At 44.4% G+C, this 24,463-nt stretch overlaps 1 protein-coding gene across 1 annotated transcript in view; it reads right to left on the reverse strand.

Annotated features, from left to right (window-relative positions):
- The window catches only part of Lars2 (leucyl-tRNA synthetase 2, mitochondrial), an 89,656-nt gene extending 77,689 nt beyond the window's left edge, over nt 1-11,967 (reverse strand). Inside the window, 3 exon segments of the mRNA XM_050141621.1 lie at nt 71-199; nt 6,686-6,937; nt 11,833-11,967. Coding sequence (XP_049997578.1) covers nt 71-199; nt 6,686-6,919 — 363 coding nt within the window. The 5' untranslated portion in view covers nt 6,920-6,937; nt 11,833-11,967.
- Between the last annotated feature and the right edge of the window lie 12,496 nt (nt 11,968-24,463).

Below are 24,463 nucleotides of genomic sequence, written 5' to 3' on the forward strand. Positions count from 1 at the left end.
TTCATTAGAGAAGAATGAAGTTGGCTCTCTGCGTTATCCTGAACACGTCTAAGCACACTCCTGTCCTTACCTGCATGCCTCTCATTTTCTGGAACCGTGCAATGGTGTCACTGAGGGTGTAGACGCGTACGTGGCCCATGTGCAGCTTGCCAGAAGGGTAGGGGAACATGGAGAGCACGTAGAATTTGGGCTTTGCTTTCTAGGAAAGAATGACAAAGGATGACACAGACTGTTTATTACATATTTTCTGGGAGCTCTGATACACTAATATTTTGGCACTTTACTCAAGGTAATAATTTAACATCTTAAAAATCTCCTTAGAGAAAAAAAAAAAACCTCTCAGGCAGTGGTGGCTCATACCTTTAATCTCAGCACTTGGGAGCAAAGGCAGGCAGATCTCTGTGAGTTCAAGGCCAGCCTGGTCTACAGAGTGAGTTCCAGGACAGTCAGGGCTACACACAGAGAAACAAAAAAAACTGAAGGAAAAAAAAAGTTCTTATTATGTAAATTGACAAAAAAGTTAAAGCCTCCAAAATCCAAAGGTCCTGGTTTAAGCTAAAGAACATCCATAATAATTCAAATGTGGGCTGGAGAGATGGCTCAGAGGTTAAGAGCACTGATTGTTCTTCCAGAAGTCCTGAGTTCAATTCCCAGCAACCACATGGTGGCTCACAACCATCTGTAATGAGATCTGGTGCCCTCTTGTGGCCTGCAGGCATACATGCAGACAGAACACTATAAACAAAACAAATAAATAAAAACTTTAAAAAAAATAATAGTTCAAACGTGTAAGTGCTAACTAATCAGCCTTGATATCTTCAATTCTTCTCCCTCTTCCAAAGCAACTCTCCTAAAGTGGTTTCTAGCTTCGTTTTAAAGGACTATTTTTCCAAATGAACCTCTGACACAGAGATCCGCATTATTTAAGTAGAAGAGGCTGAAGTACAAAGAGATCACCATAGCCAGAGTTTCTTCCCCAGCTCCCCTCGACAGCATCCACCTGAGATCCACTGTTGACAACAAGGCCACCAGGCATCAGATGGGTCCTGAAGTCTCTCCTGTGCGCTGTGAGTTTCTCTTTCAACAGAAAAGGCTAAAGTGGAAAACCATGATGAAATCAACCATGAAAGGAACACCACTGGTTGTTTCCCAGAGGTGATAAATAGGCAAACACAGATCAGGGTCATATGATTCTCCAGCTTCCAGCAGCTGTGGCATGAAAAACAGAGGAAATCTGCACATCTGGCTAGAATGAAGACAGGACAGGGTAATGAGGTCACTGCCTCTGGGCACCTCAACCTTCCACTGGTAGGATGGCAAATGCTGTCAAGAGTTTGTGTACGTCAGAGAACAAGGTCCCAACAGAACGGGTCAAGTCACAGAGCTGGTTACTTTGGGAGACCTGGTACTTTTGGGGCTTTTCAGAAATTCTGCAGTGCTGAGCATAGAGCTGGGACCTCATGCATAGTAGGTGAGAGCTCCATCACTGCAGTTCATTCAGAACCGCAAGGATTTGTGTCATCTCTGTACTCATCACCTGACACCCATCAGGACAGCTATAACGAATTCTTAAATGAATGCTTGCCGGCCTTGGGAAAGCACCTTCTAACAAAGGCACAGCCGTCCCCCAGCAGACTTTACAAATACTGTCCAGGTAACTGGAGGTCAAATCCTGCCATGGGGCATCTGGAAAAGTGACAGGTAACTGCAGCTGGTGGTCAATGAGGATGGGCCATCTACCATCACACTATTGTTAATTTCGGCCTTCTGGCTCTCTCTTTTTGGTGTCTGCTTCTTCCTTGAGCTTTAGGAAGCATCAAGACTTTACTTCTCTCAAAGCAATGAATACAAACATAGACAGAAATTCACAGCCCTCTGTGTCTATGTGGAAGGTAATGTTTTGACACTGTTGGCTAGTATTTGCACGACTGATGATGGACAGCACCAACTTTTAACTGTTGATGATACCAATTGTTGCTGAGCAGGGGCGACCTTTAATCCTAGCACTGGACAGGGGGGCAAAGACAAGTAAATCTCTGTGAGTTCGAGGCCAGCCTGGTCTACAGAGTGAGTTCCAGGACAGCCGGGGCTACACTGAGAACACCTCTCTCCAAAAACAAAACAAACAAACAACGATTAACCTGACAGGTTCTAGCAAAGTCAGGGCATGTTAGCCAACAGAAGTTAACTGAGGACCCAGCCTAACTGTGATTAGTTCTGTTCCATGGGCTCATGTCTGTGAACTGAAAAAGACAGGAAGATGAGCAGCAGCGAATAGTATAGCTTGCTTACTATAGATACCATGTGACCAGCTGCCTTCCCCATCCAAGACTGTATGCTCCAAAACTGTGAGCCAAAATGAACCCTTCCTTCCGTTGTTTCTGCCTGATATTTGATCACAGCAACAAAATAACTAATATACAACTTGAATCAGGGAAGCAGCAAAGTGGGTGTTTTGTTTGTTTGTTTGTTTGTTTGATTAGTTGGTTGGCTGGTTGGTTGGTTGGTTGGGGTGGGGAGCAGAATTTTGCTATGTAGCACAGTTTGGCCTCAAAGTAGCAACAATCCTCCTGCCTCTGCCTCCAGAGTACTGGGATTACAGGTGAACATCACTATGTTGTGTCCAGTGAAGGCGTAAGTCACGAACAAGGCCACACCAGTTTGGAGTTATGATTAATAGGGTGTTATTTATTTAAAGGGGAAAACTTACAGATCACCGTCCCAGACAACAGCCATCTGCACAACCAGGAAGGGAGTCTAGTCTCCAGCGGAGAAGGAAGTGAAGAGAGCGAGCAGAGGAAATAGCCGCTTTTTTAAAGGAAGAGAGACCACGCCCCAATGGTCTGGTATCACAGCAGCTATTGGTTGGAGGGGCGGAAGGACCTCCCGCAACAGTCCAGTTTCTTGCCAAGTTTTTAAACTTCAGCAAAGGTTTTAAATCCTTAGCAAAACCACAAACAACAGCTAACCACTGCCCGCTCCGAAAAAAAAAAAAAACACTAAAGCACAACTTTTTTCTGTCCTGTCGTCCTCTAGGAATGAAAAGGGGCGGGTAAGTAAGCAACACCACCCAGAGAAAGAAACACTTTTTAGTTTTTATCAGAACCTGGAGAATACAAAACTAAAGCATCCTCTGTGCCGCTGGAAGAATAATGATTTAAATAAGCAGAGTGGAGGCAGGGAATAGAAGATCTCAGAGTGAGGAGTCCCCAGTCGGGCTGGTGTATACTCAGGGACCTCGCTGTTTTTAAGACTAGGTCAGCCCCGTAGTTTAGTTCCATGATACAGTGCTTGTCTAGACTAGGTCAGCCCAGGGTTTAGTTCCAGGACACAGTGCTTGCCTAGACTAGGTCAGCCCAGTGGTTTAGTTCCAGGACACAGTGCTTGCCTAGACTAGGTCAGCCCAGTGGTTTAGTTCCAGGACACAGTGCTTGTCTAGACTAGGTCAGCTCAGTGGCTTAGTTCCTTGATACAGTGCTTGTCCAGCCTACACAAGGTAATGGGTTCACCCTTGGCACTGGGGAGAAGAAAAGGTGAGCGAGAGAAAATCCTTTCCCCTTGTAAACGAGTTCTTATGAAAGGTGAAACACCCCAATTTCTACTAAGTGCAAAAATAAAACTGTTTCCTTTACTGAACCCTTTCTCCTACCGGCAATGGGTTAGACCTCCATGGCTTTTCCTTGGAATCTTGAGTGCTATAGGAAAAGACGGTAATCACGCTCCATAGGAGTTAGAAAAGTAACTAAATCTTTGACATAAATTATTTGTAGGGTTTTTTGCTTTCTGGGACAAGGTCTTGTTTTGTAGTCCAGGCTAGCCTCAGACTTCTTAAGTGCTAGGACTACAGGCCCGTGCCATACCTGGCCTATTTCTAGTTTCTTACTTTCAAGTTATTATGTAAAGCAATTTTATTTTGTTATAATCACCATATCTTCTTATACTATTTATTACATCATATTATCAACCTTGCTCAAACATTTCCTACATACAGCTTATTCATTAGCCTTTGCTTTATCATATGCTTGTTCAATGAAGATTAAATTAATGACAACATCAAATACTTCATCATAGACTAGCTAAGATGAACTCCAAACCTGAGTTCTTAAGAGATAAGCAGAAAAGCAATGCTACCAAGCCTTGATCCTCGTGAACATTTTTGTTTTTGCAGAAAATATATTCAGCCTGCTGCCTGTCCCTGCCTTGTGCTTTTCTCTGTGAATTAAGTCATTTTCCTCTGTGACAATGAAATGAGTTCTATCATCTGGAGGTGGAAAAGAGAGGCGAAATGACAGGAATTTGTGTTATAATTGAGTAGGAATCTGACTGAAAGGGAAATTTTCATAATTACATAAAAGTGCAGGAATTCAAGCCTTGAAGACAAAGTACGGCAGTGGGAAGAGGATGGCTTCTAAAAGCTGGTCCCATAGTTCCATCATACTGCGATTAGAACATGACTTCTGCCTCTCTGGGGCCAGTCCTCTAAAGCTGTAACAGAGCCCCCACTGGCATGCAAGGCCTCCAGTTCCCACCCTCACTTTGCCATGAGATGTGAGGCCTCAGACAAAATCCCGGGCCTTCCTGGGCTCAGTCTATTCTCCACTGATGACTGATTCAAGTTTCTGGACAGCAAGGCTCTCAGGGGGTTGGGCGGATCCCAGCTTGGCGCATTATCTGGGCTTCAGTGTTTTAACCCCACAGATAAAGACAATGCCCACTCTTAAGGCTGTTCTGATATTAAGAAACTCAACCAATGGAAGTGGTACATGGTAAAATGCTCACTAAGTGGAAGTTGGTCCTTTTGGGTTTTTTTGTTTTTGTTTTTCAGGGCTTTTCTCTGTGTAGCTTTAGAGCCAGTCCTGTCACTTGCTCTGTAGATGAGGCTGGCCTTGAACTCAGATCTACCGGCCTCTGCCTCCCAAGTGGTAGGATTAAAGGCATGTGCCACCAACTCCTGGCTTTGTTTTGCTTTTTAATGGTGGTTTGATGATGGTGGCAAGACGCCTGGCTTCTAAATGCTCACTTGGGTGGATCTCAAATGTACATAATACCAATGTGAGGTGAATGCTAAAGCTTCATATACAGCAGTGTTCAGTCAGCTTCTCAGTCGCTGGTAAAATAGCACACGATTTTCTCTGCTGTGTTATTTATTTATTTATATAACACTTCAGTGTAGAAGTCTTCAGCTTAGGAAATGTCCAGCCACATTTTCTCATTTGATTTTCAAAACAAACTTGTAAGATAAACAACGCGAGGAGCCAAGAATCATGGGGCTTAGGGGAATGGCCAAGTTTTCATTGTAAATGACTCAATTTTCCTTTTTAGTGTTCATGTTGTTGTTATATACTATATCTCTCTTAACTCCAGATCTGTCCAAGCAATGTCTAAATCAGTGTCATATCCACTCTCCAGTTGGATAGGAACAGTTCCCACCCTCACAGAAGGAATGAGTGTGACTCCAGAGAGAGCCACGAGACAGAAAAGATAAACCCAATACAGTGTCAGCTGCAAGGACAACCCAGCTTTTTGTCCCTGGCCCCACCTAAATAATTTCACCAACACCTCTACTGTTAGGTTGCTACTATTACAAAGGGATAGTCAAGATATCAATAAAACAGTCTTCTAGTATTTTCTCTGGTCTAATTACAACAGGAGACATAGGACATCAATAAAACAGTCTTCTAGTATTTTCTCTGGTCTAACTACAACAGGAGACATAGAGCATCCCAGAGACATTAATGACAGCTAAAGGCATGATACAACTGATTTGGGCAGAGGACTAGGACCAGAAGTCACTGAGATGCTGCAAGGCTGGACCCAACTTTAGATCACATCAAAGAACAGGCTGGCCTCCCTCCCATGGCCATGAGACTCAAGTGACAGAGCAGGCTGTAGGCCACATCTGGAGCAGAAAGGGGCTGATACTTCTCACCTCATATAACCTCCTGACAGTCACAGGCCTGTTCTGTAATTTCACATATGACCTGTTAGATCCACAGGTGCCATCCTAACACAAAAAACAAAAAGGACCCAGCACCTGCTAATACTTCTGTTTTGTTCAGTGTCCCCCAATCAAAGCATCCCAGAATATCTACTATGGGGCTGCCTGTCACACAACCATGTACAATACTAACATGGACACAACCACCACACTGGAAAGGATTTTCTGCCTTAACCTGGATCTCCTCCTCCACTCCTCTCAACAATCCTCCTGGGAGCCAGGGGGTGCTATTATCACCCTCCACTTCAGATAAGAAAACCAAAGCACAGAAAGACTCAATAATGTGGTTTAACGTCACACCCTTAGTAACTTACCCTAAACCAAATAGTGTGAGCCCAGAGTCAAGTCCTTAGTTCCTCTACTGACATGGCTTAAATGTGCAATGTCCTCCGCAGGACCATGCTCTGCACACTTGTCCCTCGGCTGGTGGTGCCATTTGGGAAAGTTGTGGAAGCATTAGGAGGAAGAACCTTTCTGGAGGAAGTGGGTCAGTGGAGGTGAGCCTTGAGGTTCCTCCTAACACGTGTGACCGGCCACCTCGCATTCTTGCCAGACTGCCGTACCTGCCCTGTCGTGCCCTGATGGACTTTACTCCCTCAAACTGTAAACCACAACAAACTCTTCCTCCCTCCACTGGCAACACCAACAAGGGAAGCAGCTGTGTATCTGCCCTCCCGGCACACTCACGTCTTCTTCTGAGATCCGGGATGCCTGCTCCTTTATCTGTTGATGCCACCACTTCTCAACATCCTTCCTTGTCTGCAGGGTGTACTCCTTCGTCCACGTCCCTGTGGCACTGTAAATACTTCTGGCACACCCTGGAGTTATCCTTCTTTCCCACGGGATGACAGGTGGCCCACAAATGAGCTGCCTTTTCAGAAGAGAGGCATAAAAACTCAGCCTCTGACAAGCTGATGCCATTCTCCAGGAAGGAAGACCCTAGAAAAGAGGGCAGAGAAAAGAAGGCAGAGTCAGAGAGATGCGCATGTAGCTGCAGAAGGAGACAGATGCCCTGGAACCTTACTGGTAAACCACAGCTTCATGGTAAAATACAAAATAATAGAAATGAGTTACTATTAAAGATGTAAGAGTTAGTTAATAAGAAGCCTGAGCTAATAGGACAAGCAACACTTTAATTAATATAGTTTCTGTGTGATTATTTCAGGTCTCTCCGTATACAACTTCCTAGCAGAACATTTTAGAAGTTCTCTTGAATTAGACACAAACTTCTTATTGGAAAACATAAAGGCTATACATGCTCCAAATGCCAAAGATACAAAACACTCCCAGAAACAGAGGAAGTCCATCATAAAGACAAGTTGCTACAGAACTTGCTGTCGGCATGGGAGGAGAGGGAGCTCCTCCTGCCAGAGTCTATCAACTGCTATTGTCTGAACCCAAGAACTCTAAGAACACCTTGTCTTAGCCTTGAGCTCAAATAAGAGAAGAGATCTGAACACAGGTCTCCCAAAAATTCTGAACTAAGTTAACATTTTTTCATTATATTAGGTCCACACACTGTTCCAAGCACTACAGATACAGCAACAAGGAGTCCCAGGCTGAAAAGACAGAGTACATGCTTAGCATATTTGAAGCCCTGGGATCCATCCCTAGCAAGTAAAATCATAAAACAAAGTGCCTTCTTTCACAGCAACTAACTACACAGAGGAGAAGCAGGTAAGACACAGATGAACACGTGACTTCATAACAACTAACCATACAGAGGAGAAGCAGGTAAGACACAGATGAACACGTGACATCATAACAACTAACCATACAGAGGAGAAGCAGGTAAGACACAGATGAACACGTGACCTAACACGCAGCAGAATTGGACTAAAACACCGACCAGCAGTATAACCACCTGGGGTTCAAATTTTAATTCTGATATTTTGTTGGTTTCCTCCTCAGGTGAATGGCAGAAACGGCCTTGATAAGGAACTTCTAAGGGGCTGAGGTGAGAGTTCACCAAATATTTAGGATGCAGTACTAAACATCTAAAACTTTCTGCCATCTTGCATAATAGCAACAGGGAGGTAAAACAACCTTTCGAAAACAAGAGAGACATAAGGAAAGCTGGCATAAACTGGTGTTAATCACCTGGTTCTCTCAAAATCCTTCCCATATCTGCTAGGATTTAGCCTGTTACATGAAGGCACTGGATCAAATGTTGCCAGGAGGGTTACTACAGGCTTTAAAAAGGGAATTCACGCTCAACACGACGTGGCACTGGAGCACTGGCATTGTTTGCCCAAGTTCTTTGACATACCAATTCCTATTTTTAACCCCTAAAAGCGTGACAGACCGGAGCAGGGAAGATTCCCCTATCAGTGGGGTTTGAGTATTTTAAAATAGGTAAATACGACTATTGAGGAACTAGAGTGAACTACAGAAAGCTGCCTATTAGCAATTCTGTATGGAACTTACAATTCCTTTTAGGACTTAGACTTTCATATTATTAGAACTATGTGTGTGAGTCAGAGATTCTATGGTTTTCTTCTATAGTTGGTTATGAGTCTAGCGTTTTACAGCTGGGCCATCTCTCCAGCCCTATTTTATGGTTTTCTCACTATTCTGAACCCACTATAAGCCAAAGGCACCTAGACAGACGTCTGACATTTCTTTCCTAGATGGCCTATAAGGGGAATATCTGGACTATTCTCTTTCATAAACAGGAACAGGATAATAAAATACAAATTGACCTGAACCGGTTTGCTGCAGTTTGGGATTTGATGATTACCCATCAGGTGGATAAAACGTCCAAGAGTATTCACAACAAGAGCAATAGGAAGGCGCAGTGACACTCTGCTGGCTGAAGAGTAAGCTTTGCACCACATCGGGCTCTCTAATAACTTCTCTGCTTAAAGCAGTGAACTAGAAAACATTAAACCAGATCCAAGTATATACAAGAATTTAAAGCTCATAACGAGGGCTGATAAAACGGCTTAGCCAGTAAAGGCTCCTGCCACCAAACCTGATCCCTGGGACTCACATGGTGGAGAAGAGAACCCATGGCACATGTGCCCACAAACAAATAAATGCAATTCAAGTTCATAAGGAAAACATTGCATGCAGATTAGGAAGTAACAGGGAACTGTCTCTGTGGCGTGGGTGGCTCAGTGGGTACACTGCTTGCTGCATCACCATGAGGACCTAAATTCAGAAACCCAGCACCCATGTAAAAATTCCTACAGGTATGACAGCACATATGTTTGTATCCCAGCACTGGGGGGTGGGGACTACGGAAATGGGGGGACCTCCAGAGCCTGCTGACCAGCCAGGTTAGTCGATCACTGAGCTCCAGGTTTAGTGAGAGACCCTATTGAAACACTAACGTAGAGAGAGAGAGATAAAAGATGCCTAACACAGGGGGCTGGAGAGATGGCTTGTTGTATAGGAGGTCCTACAGATCCTACAGAGCACTGACAGGCAGCTCACAACCATCTACAACTCCAGTTCAAGGGATCCAATTTCTCTTCTAACTTCCAAGGGTTCCTGCACACATATCATAAAGATATATAAACTCATGCACACACATATACACATTTTAATAAAATAATACATATAAGATTAATTAAATTAAAATTTAAAAACCCTAAAATTGACCTCTGGACTCTATATGTGTGCACGTGTGTATGTACATATGTACATCCAAAAAATTAAAAATAACAGGATCTCATGCTATAGCCCAGCCTGTCCCCCAATTCTCTATTCTTCTGCCTCAGCCTCCTCAGTGCTGGGATTACACGTGTGCCACCACAGCTGACTCTGAAAATGACTGATTATTCAATGTATTTGAGAAAATTTTAAATTAGAGCTCCACCTCAAACCATAAACTGGCATAAATCCCAGTGTCTTAGGGGAAAGTGGGAATTTGAGACAATATTTCATGTTGCCCAGGCTGACCTAGAGCTAGCATGAAAGAAAAGGATGACCTTGAACTCCTAGCTTGGGTTATGTGATGAGAACCTACCTTTAAACAGACAAGGGACAGGATAGATAGCCCAGCAGGTAAGAGAATGTACTGCTCTTGCTAGGATCCTAGTTTGGTTCCATCACCCACAGTGGGTGGATCATAACTGCCTATGACTCCAGCTTCAGGGAGATCTGAAGCCTCTGGGCTCCATAAGAACCCACACACATGTGCACATATATACACGCACAGACACATAATTAAAAATAAACCTTAAGCAAAACAAATTTGTTAAGAAAATCCAAGGGTTAGACATATAAAACAGATGTTCAGCATATCCTTGGGTTCAATCCCCAACACCAAAAACAAAATAAAACAAATAAATACGGTAAATGCGGGGATACAGCGTAGTGAGTGGTAAAGTAATTCTCTGGTAACATTTGAGGCCACTGGTTCTGTCTCCAGCTGTGCAAACTACCCTTAGCAGAGATCTTACCCGAGATCACCCTCAGATTCTTATCCATTAGAGCATCCTAGAAACAAATGTCTGTACTTGTGCCTATGAGACTTCTAAGTTTCAACCCTATTCTCTTCTCTTACTGCCTGTGCATAGTTCTGGGTCACTTCAAGCTCCTCTCCACTTAAGTCCTAAAAGGCCTTGCCTTTTCCTGCCATCAAGAGCAGCCGTTTTAGCAGAGGGTGGTTGTGGATACAATGAATGGAAAAAATGTGACTCCCATCTCACATTTACAGCTTGGACCCTTTCTTCCTTAGAGCTGGCTCATCTTATTTATTTACTTGCTGAAATGTTGTCTCTTCTGCCTTTCCAAAGCATTGCCCCTTTCCCCAGGACGCCTCTTTCAATTCAGCCCTGACATGATCTCGTTTAAGTGGGGCTTAAGGTTAAAGTAACTGAGAATATGAGGGACCTGAGAAATGGGCCCAAGATGATGACCATAAATAGGGAAACCTAAAGCAAGAGCAGGAAACAGGTGAAGAACTAGAAGACAAAGGAGAAGCACATAGAACACCCATGTGCTCCCAAAAGAATATGCAAGAAACCTAATTAGAGGCAGAGGCAGGAGGATTACAGGGTTCGAGGCCAGCTTCATAACACATAGAACACCCATGTGCTCCCAAAAGAATATGCAAGAAACCTAATTAGAGGCAGAGGCAGGAGGATTACAGGGTTCGAGGCCAGCTTCATAAAACAGTTTCCAAAAAACGGGAGGAAATCAAGTCAGGTCAGGAAGGTGGGTGCATGCCCATGATCCCAACACTCAGAAGGCTGAGCAGGAGGACTGATTCTAAGTTCAAGACCACCCTGGGCTATGAATCAAGCTTAGAACAACTTGGAATACACAGCAAGACCCAGAATCAAAGAAACAAAATAAATAAGCAAACATACACCTCACCCCAACAAACATGTCTTGCAAAACACAATGTTAAAAAGCAGATGCTAATTCTAATTTCCTGCAGGACCCTCAGGCAAGTTATTTCCGATCTGTCACTCCGCGTTCTCTAAAGCTGTGAGCCATGTGGTAGATCCAGATAACTTCTGAGGACCTGCAGGTCCTAATATACTGTGGATGCCCCCAAATGTACTATACTACTGCATGATCTTTGACTGGGTCCAAACCCTCAACTCCGGAGCGAAGATCTAGGGACCCGAGTTAGGCGAGGAGTAGAGGAGAATTCAAATATAAAGTCGTGTGAAGATGTGCGTTTCTCCGAGCAGGAGTCCGGAGCTATCAACAGGGTCCAAGGCTGAAAGAACCTGAATACTAGAATTTCGAAGCTTTTCCGGGTTTGGAAAACTGCAAGGTTCAGGGACTGCCGGGGCCAGTCCGCACCTTCACCTCCTGCTCCTAGCGACTGGGGCTAAGCAGGGCCTGCCTCTCGTCCTCCGGCTGGGGGTTACCTGCTCACAGGCTCTGGCCTGCACCTCCCTTCTGCCTCACTCCCCAAAGCATTACACGAACGAAGCCCCGCGAGTCACTATGGGAGCCGCCATGTTGGCAGAACAACAACTTTATCAGAAGCGGAGTCCGCGGACACAGACAGGAGAGGCGGAGCCAGGAAGGAAGAGCGTGAAGTCCGAACGGAGGTGCTGACTCCTCCCCCAGACTGGGCCCGCCCTGGCCCCGCCCCATGGCCCGCCCCTCCCCTCCCCGCCCCGCCCCGGACTCGTCCACTGTGCAGGCTTTCCTGAATTGAACAAATTCTTCTTATCTGGTAGTCGGGTTATTACAATTGTAACAGAAACGGGGGAGATGCTAAAGGTTAAAGGCGCCAGGTGGTAAGAAGAGATCTGGAGTGGTTCACGGTCAGGGTTGGAATCTTGGCGCCGCAGAAGCTGCCAACTGAGCTGGTCTGTCCGACTTTTTGATCCATTGTGGACCTGGTGATGTTTGAAGCTCTTCCATCCATCATATCAGATGATGTAAGTCCAGGAGGAGAATTGCCTAGCCCAGAGGAGAATAGGAGTGAAGTGTACTGGCAGACAGGAAAACAAGCTGCCTTAACGAACACTTTGCTTAGGAGTTTAATGTGCCCCATCACCCTAAGCACAGCAAGCACTTCTGGCCTGTCTATAATTAAGGAATTTCAAAGGAGCAATGGTGAAATTCTGTCTTTTTAAGGGAGAATTCTAAGAACACATTGAGAAATCCAGAATCAACTGAGATTTGATAATATCGCAAAATGATTGATGTCCATCTTTTCCTTCAGGGCTGACGTCAGCTGTACCTCCATAAACAATCCATCCCATCACTGTGTAGTCTCCGTCTCAGCTTTCTTACATAGATGAGTGGAGTCCATAGGGAGGCCAGCAAGTGTGCACACTCCTGCAGAATAAAACCTTACATTCTGTGTGCCACCCAGGACACACCGGGACCTTTTATCCATTCCCAAGACTGAAAAACAAACAAACAAACAAAAAAACAAACACCAAACAAACAAACAAACAAAACAGTTTCCTGATACCTGAAAGCTTGAAACACCATTTTATTCTAGAACACTATCAAACCTTACCTGGAAACAGCCACAAATAAGAATCTCAGGTTCCACTCTGGGAACCTGTTTCAGAGCCTGCATTTTAAAAGGAGTCACACCATTAAAGAGATCAAGCCTGCGATTCACTGTACTGGAATGAGAGCAATTTTGAGCACTCATGCAACTTTCTCAGTTTACAAATACATAACCAGAGGCTCAGGGCTGGGGATGAGGCTCAATGGGTGACGTGCTTTGCCAAGAAGCACAAAGCCCTGGGTTCTGTACCTAGCATTGCATGACTACTTGTGGTAGTACAAGCTTGTAGTCTCAGCATGCAGGATGTGGAGACAGGAGGATCCGAAATACAAGGCAACCCTTCCCTATACCGTTCCAGACCAGCCTAGACTACATGAGAACCTTTCTCAAAACAACAATGATCAGGACAACTGAAGCCAAGGGAGCTGGTTGTCTTGCCCAAGGCCATGACTCAAGTTAATAAAAGGTTTGGGATTCAAATCTGGGGTCAGTGTGTGTTGCAAAAAACCTGTAATGTCAGCCCGTAGGAAGTTGAGACAAGAGAGCCTGGAAATCAAGTCCAGCCTGAGCTACAAAGCAAGGCCTTGTCTCAAAAATTAAAAAAAAAAAAAAAAAAGCAAGCAAAATTTGGTGTCTCACTCTTGAAATCCCAGTAGTCAAGAGACTGAGGCAGAAGGATTACCTTGAGTTAAAAGCCAACCTGAGTTACACAATGAGTGTCAGGCCAGATTGGGCAACATAGTAAGACCTTGTCTAAAAAATTGTTGTGGAATAATTTTTCGTATACTGTAAAGATGTGTCAATGTGTCTTTTCCAAGGTGCTTTTTTTTTTATTGGTTTAACTTAACTTTTAAGTGGCCATTAGCTAGGCAGAAGATATAGGCAGGACAGCCAGACACAGAGGATGCTAGGAAAAAGAACAGTGGGGTCACCAGGAGACACAGAGTAAGCAAGACATGCTGGAGGACAGGTAAAACTATGAGCCACGTGTCAATACGTAGATTAACAGAAATGGGTTAATTTAAGTTATAAGAGCTAGTTAAAAACAGCCTAAACTATTAATCACACTTTTATCGCTTTGGGAACTGGCTAGTGACACAGAAAAGGTCCACCTACAAAAAATAAAACCAAAACCAAAAAAACAAACACTAGTCTTCAGCCTGTCATATTGGTATCTATTCCCAAATTGGAAAATGCAAGAATATAACTTGCAACCTAATCCCCTCACTTTGAAGACGATGGAGCACAACTTTCCTGAGGTCATATACCTAGCACATGGGAGAGCCAGGACTTCAACCCAGATTGCTTGACTCCTCTACCACCAAGATGGGGTGCTTAATGTAAGGTTACCATGGAAGCACTGCCCAGCAGATGAACTTACCACTCTTTTTTTTTCCTTTTATAAAAATTGATTCTTGGACTGGCTCAGCAGTTTAAAGTGCTGACTGCTCTTCCAGAGGACCTGGGGATGAGACTGGGGGGAAGGGTCAGATCTCAAGAGCAGTAAGAGAGGAATGGGCCTGCCTTCAGCCTACTTGTTGCCCTGGTAAAAGCAGCCCTTGGGCTAGCAGGGGTTACCTATTGGTGTTGGGATCTGGGACAAAGCCACAAGGGTGGTTAGAGGGGGTGGTCTGTGGGATCCACAGGAGATGTGGGCAGGGGTGAGAGAGGGCTACAGCGGGTATTGTATTTCAGTGCTAGGGACTGGGGGGATTGGGTCTGGAAGAACAGAGAGAGGAGAAGATCTGTGGTTTATCAGCCTACCTGGTTTTCTGGCACGGATGGCCTGTGGTTTATCACGGGGTGCCTGCTGGGTACAGAGGCCGAAAAACAGTGATGAGTCTGGGTGGGAGGTTAGGAAAGGATGGTCTGTGGGCCCCACAGGAGATGCGGGCAAGGGGAAGGAAGGCTGCAGCTGGTGTTCTGTTGCTGTGCTAGGGAGGAGACTGGGGGATTGGGTCTAGGGGAATAGAGGGGAAGAGAAGGTCTGTCCCTCCTAATGCCTGCATTCATACATAACCAGAATGTCTTTTTCTCATAAAAGGACATGTAACCTCCATCTTTATTCTCCTTCAAAACGGCTCTGTCCTCTTATGAAGTAAAGTTAACATTGACATTTTTCAAAGATTATTTCAAGTGGAATTTTCCTGAAAGTCACTTGCTTTTCTGAAAAATAGCTATTTTTACATCAAAGACAGTGGCATGAAAGTAAATCCTTTCGCTCTTAAAGATCATGTTGCAAAGATGCATTATTAAATAAAAGAGACAAGCTGCTAGCTGGGCAGAGTGTGTTACATCTTACTTGTATTTCAAATAGTTCTGAGGTTAAGGCAGGAGGATTACCAGCTAAGGCTATATAGCAAGACCTTTTCTGAAAAAATGCAATGCAAAATGGAAAAATATTATAATAAGCCAGGAATGGTGGTACATGCCGATAATTTCAGATACTTGGGAAGCCGAGGCAGAAGGCTGCCTGGCAACTTAATGAGCCCCGTCTCAAAACAAAAGGTAAAAGGGAGCCTGGGATGGAATTCTTTGCTTCCCTCTCATGGTTAAAGTGGTAAATTGTATGCATATGTATTTTATGAAAATTTGGAAACTGAAAGCACTCCTCTCTGCAGACTCCCCATCATTAAATAAAAACCACTGGAAGCTATCAGTCTGCACTAAGCCTCTCAACAGTCCCAGGCCAGACGGAGTCATCACACCAAAGTTCCAGATCACCAAGCTGAAACCAAAGCTCTTGAGTTGACCTGAGAAACTGGGACTTGAGAAAGAACGGGCAGGTTTCCCAACAGTCCCAGGGAAACTGGGCTGATGATAAAATTCCTTCTCTCTGCCTTAATCTTCACACAAAAGAAGCAACCTGAGATAATCCAGGGTTAACTAATCCATAACTTCCCTCTGCTCTGATGCCCACTCCTGCCTTGCAAGGATAGAAACCTGGAAATGACTAACTTGCCTTTTGCATATTTGTTTCTCCCCTTTTGCCTTGGTCTGTGAAGCAGCCCCTCTCCTATCCTGCTTGTTATCAGAATCTTGACTCATAATCCAGCACTCCTTTTTCCTGTATTCCATGAGAACTTAGGAAGTGGAAACTGGGAAAGAAAAGCAGGTTGCTACTAATTTCTCCCCACTGTGCCCGAAGAGAATATATAGAAAACCACGAGACAAAGGCCAGAAGATATTAGACCGAGCTATGAGATAGTTGACAATGCAATAAGTAAGTAAGTAAGTAAGTAAATAAATAAATAAATAAATGTAAAATACAAAGGTCTCACCTCAAAGAAAATAAAAAGTGATTTATTCTAGAGCCAAATATGAGTGACTGTGTCAGGGAACACAGATCCAGATTATCCCAAAAATCACATTCCAGCATAGTAACCAAGACCAAGACAATTTTCAAATATACCAGAAGAAACACTAGGAGTGGGTTACAGTAAGGTGGGGAAATCTGCTATAGGCCTGGGATGTTATCTGATGGCATCTGGACATGGGAAGTAAGGGGCCTGTTTGTACATTCCCAAAGGACTCCCCCTGATAGTCACAGAACATTAGGTCACACATAAGACAGGCTGGTTCAGGGGCTGAGACAGCCCAAGATAATTCTCTATATTCTAGTTCCCCACAATCATTCAAACAAGCTTATAAAATCTTTCAAGTAGGTGTGGCTTTTGTGTGGAAACTTCAACTCAGGCAGTTAACAGGTCTTTTTTCTGACCAGAAGGGGAGGCTGCCTGGGCCTCAGGTTGTCTCCATTGTCTTTGATAATAGAGAGATGTGGGGAGAAGGGGTCGTGTGCCACAGCACTCCTGTGGAGACCAGAGGACAACTTTGTGGGCTTGGTTCTCTCCTTCTGCCTTTACATGCCTTCTGGAGCTCCAACTCAGGCCATCTTGCCGGTCTCTGGTACAGTGATTTTAACCCAAAGACGTTTTCGTTAGAAAACTAGATTATAATGTGGTTTAGGAGAGGAATACTGAGAAACTAGATCAGTGAGGAAATGTCAAAGGAATGCTCACAATAGGTAGACCACAAGGAAGTCAAAACATGGTTTTAGGTTTTTTTTGTTGTTGTTTTGGTTTGGTTTGGTGTTTTGAGACAGGTTTTCTTTGTGTAGCCCTGGCCGGCACTGCTGTGTAGACCAGTCTGGCCTCAAACTCACAGAGATTCACCGGCCTTTGCCTCCCAATTGCTGGGATTAAGGGCATACTCTACCTCGCCTGGCTGTCAAGCGTGTTTTGACTGTGACCGTGACTCATCATCATACTTATCAGATTTTCCCAGATAAAGAAGTGGAGTTCTTCAAGGTGATTTGATCAACACTGTTAAAATTCATGATTCACCCTGTTAAGAGGCTTAAATCAGAACCAGGGCTCTCTTGACGCAAGGGTTAGTCCTTTTTCAAACTTCATTGCCTCCTTCTCCGTACCAAAATAGACTGCCACAGAATAAGAATGGAAAAGAAAATCCTTTCTTCCAATGTTTCTTTTTTTTTAAAGATTTATTTATTTATTATGTATACAACATTCTGCCTCCATGTAGGCCTGCAGGCCAGAAGCAGGTGGCAGATCTTATTAGAGATGGTTGTGAGCCACCATGTGGTTGCTGGGAATTGAACTCAGGACCTCTGGAAGAGTAGCCAGTGCTCTTATCCTCTGAGCCATCTCTTCAGCCCACCCCCCAATGTTTCTTTTCTAAGATATTTGACCACTGTATACCTCCCATCCATATATCCTCACTTCTCACCATCCTGTGATCCTTCACTCTGTCCTGCTGTGGTGTTCATTCACATAGTTCCATGAATATCCTAGCAACCAGGCTTTAAAGCAGGGGTTAGGCACACAATGATAGCAGAACAGACTCCCGATAGCCTCCAACCTGCCTTCTCAGTTCCTCTCTTACCTAGGTGTTCCTGCCTCTCTCCCTGTCTCTTGTATCTCTTGCTTCTCCCGCCCGGTCTCTTCCCCCCCCCCCCCCTCCCCACACACACACACACACACACCCGCCCACACGGGGGGGACGAGCCCCCCACTCCCCCCCCCCCCCCCCCCCCCCCCCCGTCTAGAACAGAATGTGAAACCTGCTAAGATGGCCATGAAATGATCGCCAAATCGATTTCTGCTCGAAACCCACATTGTTCCTAGAGCTTCCAGGACAAGAGCTAATAAGGGCTCTTATTTAAGTCGCATCTTGAGTTTTCTGTTCACTGTAGTGAAATTATCTGCTATCCCACATACTCAACTGATACAGACTCTGCCCTTTCCCCTCTTCCCACACAGAAGTCATGTTGCCTGTTCTCTCAAGCATCTTCCATGTCCCCCCACAGCATCCTGTACCTGTTATAATCCTCCAGTCTAGGTGTTCCTTCTTTCCCCCCACTCTTCCACAATCTAGGGGCTCCTTCCTTCCCCCCCACTCTTCCAACAGCTTCTAGGCTTTATCACTACTACATTTATTTACTATTTGTATTGGGTGTTCCTGCCATGGCATGTGATGGTCAGAGGACAACTTTTGGGAGTCTGTTTTTTTCTTTCCCCCATGTGAATTCTAGCAATCAAACTCAGGTTGTCAGATAGGGCACCACTGAGCCATCTCGCTGGCCCTTGTTTTATATTTTTGAGATAGAGTCTCACCATGTTGCCAGAACATTCTAGATTCTCCAGCCTCAGCCTCTTGAGTGCTGTGATTATAAGCACGTGGCATCATACCAGCTGAGTGTGATCTTGTTGCATAGAGAGTTACAGTAGATTCCCGCTAATCACAGATTCTTTATTTGTGACTATCTATTTGCTAAAGTTGATGTGTGACTCCAAAATTGATAGTATTCATGTTTCTTTTGAGGTCATTTATAGACATGTGCAAAAAGATCATTTTTAGAAAAGAAAATCTAGCACTCAGGAGGCCAAGGCAGGCATATGTCTGTGAGTTCGAGGCCAGCCTGATCTATAGAGCTAGTTCTAGGACAGTCAAGGATACTCTCAAAGAAACCCTGTCTCCGAAAGAAAAGAGATAAGAAGAGAAAAGAAGAGAAGGAAAAGGAAAGGAAGGGAAAGAAGAAAAGGGAAGGGAAGGAAAAGAAAAGAAAGGAAAGAAAAGCAAAAGCCCACATACACTTCAGTGCACATTTTTACCTGGAATACTGCCAGCCCGATCGATAAAGATCCTGCAGGCATGCCTTAGACTTAAGACCATTTGGTGTCACCCACTAGCCCAGTACCAGACCCACCTAGTGACTGCTCAAAAATGGATGTTACCCCAACCATGCCTGGCAGCATACTGGGTCCCAAGCAGCTATCAGTTTCAGAGGTGGGTATCCTGAGTCCTCTCAACAGCAAGCCACTGAGTTATGGAAGAGATCAGGCCATCACCGTCTGATGGAGTGACTGAGCCATTCTAGGGCCACCAAGCCAGGAAGAAAGGATGTGGAAGTAAATGATAGGAGAGCTTGGAGAGAGCTAATCCTGGTTACTGCCAAAGGCTTAGGGTCTTAATACCCAAGGGCTGAACAAAGGACTATAACACTTGCAAGACCAACAGAGGGCTGTAACACTTGTAGGAACAGGAAACCTGAGGCCTGCCGTGGTTTCTTCTGGGTAGAACAAAAGAACCATCATCCAACTTTCTGGGGACAGTGTTACCACCATCAGTTTTCAGAAATGGGGGGCACTGAGAGGCTATCATTATAAGACACTATGAGCAAAAGCAAATTGGGGAGGAAAGGTTTATCTGATTTATACTTAAATATCACAGTCCATCCCTGAAGAAAGTCTGGGCAGGAACGCAAACAAGGCAGGAACCTGGAGGCAGGAAGAGAAGCAGAAGCCATAGAGGAGTATTGCTTACTGCCTTATTTCCCAAGGCTTGCTCAGCTGCCTTCTTATACACCCCAGAACAACCTGCTGAGGGGTGACACCACCCACAACGGGCTGGCCCTTCCATACCTATCACTATTAAGGAAATGCACCATTAGCTTGCCAACAGGCCAGTCTTGTGTAACGGCGTAAGCGAATGCAGACAGATTGTCAAAATATAGACAACTTTAATGGAGGAATAGACTTACAGAACCACCGTTCAGCAGAGACCAGGAAAACACGCCCCCTAAGGGGTGGGACTTATCCCTACAGTCTTGTAGGAAGCATTTTCTTTCTTTCTCTTTCTTTCTTTCTTTTCTTTCTTTCTTTCTTTCTTTCTTTCTTTCTTTCTCTCTGTCTGTCTTCCTTCCTTCCTTTCATTCTCTCTTTCATTTTTTCTTTCTTTCTTGTTTGTATTTTGTTTGTTTGGTTTGGTTTTTTGAGACAGGGTTTCTCTGTAGCTTGGAAGTCTGTCCTGGAACTAACTCTTGTAGACCAGACTGGTCTCGAACTCACAGAGATCCTCCTGTCCCTGCCTCCCGAGTACAGGGATTAAAGGCGTGTGCCTCCACCACCTGGCATGGGAGGCATTTTCTCATTTGCGGTTCCCTCTTTCCAAATGACTCCAGCTTGTGTAAAGTTGACATAAAACCAGCCAGCACAGCCACACAGCTGTGAAATATTTCAGTGTTGTCTGGCTCCAGAGTGTAAGATCTGACCCACCAAAGCCAGACTGCCTCTCGTGTGCTTGCTGCACAGATTTTCTTGAAGGGAGTAAAATGTCTGAAAAAGCAACAAGCTTGTCACCTGGCCATCATTCCATACAGTCAGCTGCCCTCTCCACAAGCAAAAGGGAAGTCTGAAGGCATAGCATAGCAAGCCTCAGGCGCTCCAAACAGGCCTTGGTTTGTGTTGTGTGTGTTGTGTGTGTTCTACCCTGTGAGCACCAATAAAGTTTTAAATTTTATTTGGTTATTTACTTGTGTGTATATGTGTGGGGGGGCATGCACTTACATGTGTGTGTCTATATGGGCGTATGTGTATACCTCAGAAGCCAGAAGAGGGTTCCAGATCCCTCGCAGTGTCTCTCAACATTCCTCATGCTGTAACCTTTCATACAGTTAGTTCCTCATGTTGTGGTGACCCCCCAAATATAAAATTATTTTTATTGCTACTTCATAACTGTAATTTTGTTACCGTTAGGAATCATAAGGTAAAATCTGATATGCAGGATATCTGTGGAAGAAAGGTTCATTCAACCCCCAAAAGGGTCACAACGCACAGGTTGAGAAAGCTGCCTTACGGTTCGTTACAGGTGTCTGTCTGTGTGCTGCCTGACACGAGGGCTGGGGTCTCAACTCAGGTCCTCAGGACTGAGCAGGAAGTGTTCCTGTCTCCTGAGTCATCTGCCAGCACCAGCCAAGTGTCGGCTATTCTTTCTTCAGCAAAAATCAGTTCCCTATTCACTGTTGCCTTTGCTCTTTGAAGAAAGGCGTGGAAACTGGATGGTCCATGTATTCGTTGCTTTTCTATTGCTGTGATAAAACAATAGCCAGGCAACTCACAGAAGGAAGCAGTTCCAGAGGTGGAAGAGTCCATCACAATCATTTCAGAAAAGCTTGACAGCAAGCATGGTGGCAGGGATACCTGGGAGCTCACATCTCTAACCACAAGCAGGAAACAGAGAGAACTCAAAATGGTGCAAGTCTTTACGATCTCAGACCTCAACCCCAGTGCCATACTTCCTCCAGCAAGACCACACATCCTAAACCTACCCAGTGAGGGCCACCAACTGGAGACCATGTATTCAAATACCTGGTCCTATGCGGGCTGTTCTCGTTCAAACTACCACAGGTCTTTTTTCCTCCTTGGTATTTGCTGACCTGTGGGCTAAGTCAGTCATTTATGGGCCAAAACCTAAGGATCATCTTGCTGAGAGGTATTGACGGAGAGATGGGAGTGGGTGTTTTTCTGGAAGTTGCTACCATGCACCTGGGTTTTAAGCATCCTAGGGTGAAATTCTTCTTTTCTTAGGAGCCCAATAGTGTAAAGGATTCATTACCAAACATCACCTCCGTAATTAACTTCCAAAACGTCGCGTTTTCTCCTCCTAAAGCCTTATGATTCTCAAGTGCACATGAAAACATCCCACTTGGAATGACTCAGACCTTAATTATTCTTTGACACAGAGACAGACCTTGGGCTTAGGTTTTAATCCGTTCATTAAAAGGGAAGGGAAAATCCTTCCAAGTGCTGCAAATCTCCTTAGGCCCATGATTGCTTCTAGAAAGAGATCATTGCATTTGAAGACTGAATTTATAAAACAGTATTAGTTACATTTGGCCTAAAGATATTTAGAATTTGTCATTATTAGAACTTGTTATGTGTTATCATTAAGAGGCTATGGACAACACACACTTATTTCCAAGTGTCTTAAGTGTATCTTGCCCTTATTTTGGTGATTATCAGCAATTTATCCACAATCCTCCTGTTTCAGATACCCATCAAGCTAACTTTTTTAAAAATCTGTTTATGTATCTTATCTTCTGTAAATGAATGAAATCAAATGATCATGTTCCCCTGACCCTTGTCCAGCAAATGCAGTTTCACACACAGTTGTGTGCTCAGCTAGATCCCAAAGATTAATGTCTCACTTTCCAGCTCAAATCACACAACAGACAAGAAGAACAGAGGCCTCAGTTTCCAACTCTGTCGAGTTTGTGGAGTGTAAATATTGTGTGCTGTTAAGCCTTCTTTGCTGAAGGCTTGGTCCTCAGTGAATCTAATCACACGAGGGCTCTGTTCTAACCCATGAGTTGGGCCGTCACTGGAGATGAGGCCTAAGTGGAGATTGCTCTACGCCCCATCCTCTGCCCTTCTCAGTTTCCCAGCCTACATAAGGTGTGTATATAAATTACTGTCCTGTTGCTGTGATAAAACACCATGACCACGGCTACTTACAATAGAAGGAGCTTACTTTGTCTTATGATTCCAGAGGAATAAGTCTATTGTGTAGGGAGGCAGAGCAAGAAGCAGCAGGCACTGCAGAAGCAGGAAGATAAGAGCTCAGAGCTTCAAACAGAGGCGTGAAGCAGAGTGTGAACTGGAAATGCCGAGAGACTGCTGAACGCTCAGAGTCTGTCCTTAATAACAAACTTCTTCCAGCAAGGTTGCCCACCTGAAGTCCCCAAACAGAGCCACCAACTGAGAATAAAGTGTTCATAACCCGAGTCAATACAGAACTTTCCCCACTCAAACTGCTATCGTGAGCATCTCTGCTCAGCCATGAGGTGTCTGCCATGATGTTTCTGCCTCACCACAGGCCACAAACAATGGAGGCAGCCCAATACAGACAGAAACTTCCGAAACCATGAGCCAAAATAAAGGTTTCCTCCTCTAAATTGTTTCTCTCGGGTATTTTGTCAAGGAGTTGAAAACACAAATAGTACATGCAAGGAGAGAATTTAGTTTAATGAGTGCCGGACACTTGGAGGGAAGGTGGGAACTGGTCAGCTGATATTAATGACAATAACATAACCGTGGCATCTCTCAGTAGCTGAGGGACTTGATGGTATGTGCTTTGCTTGTTTGTGACTTTCCAGGGACTGATAGCCAAATCTAGTAGATAACAGTGACAAACATAGCTATATTTTGTTATTTTTAATTAATTCTTCAGAATTTATACCTAAGGAGCACCCTAATGTCTATTTTTTCCAGCGATGGTGATTAAAACCCAGAACCTTGCACATTTGACCAAGTACTTATTCTATTACTAAGCTTCAATCCTAGTACTCAGGAACTGAGGCAGGAGAATCACAAGTTTGAGCCATTCTGATCTGCAGAGTAAGATTCTATCTCAAAAGAACAATAAATAAATGTAAGCCATGGGAATACCTGGCTGATCACACAATAACAATAAAATCACTGCCATCGGCAGCATCTAAAACTTCTATTGGAGCGCAAGGGAAAGGATGAAAGACAGTGACTAAGCTGAGCTTTCATGGTAGGAGAAGGAAGAGGAAACCAGAAAGGAGGAAGTGAGGGAGAGAATGAGGGAGGAGAAAGAAGGGGAAGAGGAGGAGAAGATGAGCCAGAAGGAGGAAACATCCACGGGATGGGACAGGCAATGAGGTATTATCTTGCCAACTCTCTGCCCAGACAGAGAAATACCGTGCTAGAGCTTGCAATGAGTCAGAAACATCAGGTGGTCACCACAGTGCGGTCTATCATCAACCAGACTGTTGTGTAACTGTTTAAAAATAGAATAATCTATCCCTCCAAGACAGCTCTCTGTGGCAGAAACTTTATCACAGGTCAGGGACTATGGAGAACAAGGAGCTATTTCATCTCAGTCACCCTCGACTTCTTATCTGCAAAAGAGGATAGGCAAAGCTTTGTTTTAAGGATCAAGTGAGCGCAGAGACGGATGATAGAGGTGGGTCTTGTAATAATAAAGAAACTGCCTCGGCCCTCATAGGACAGAAAATTAGGTAGGCGGAGTAGACAGAAGAGAATGCTGGGAAAAAGAAGCTTAGGGAAAGAGTCGCCATGATGCTCCCACTCCAGACAGACGCAGGTTAAGATCCTCTCTGGTAAGCCAGCTCATGGGCTACACAGAATATTAGAAATGGGTTAAAACAATATGTAAGAGCTAGCCAATAAGAAACT

The sequence above is a fragment of the Alexandromys fortis genome, unplaced genomic scaffold, assembly GCF_014885135.2.
Source record: "Alexandromys fortis isolate MF-2015 unplaced genomic scaffold, M_Fortis_MF-2015_v1.1 scaffold_44, whole genome shotgun sequence".
Taxonomy (NCBI): Eukaryota; Metazoa; Chordata; class Mammalia; order Rodentia; family Cricetidae; genus Alexandromys; species Alexandromys fortis.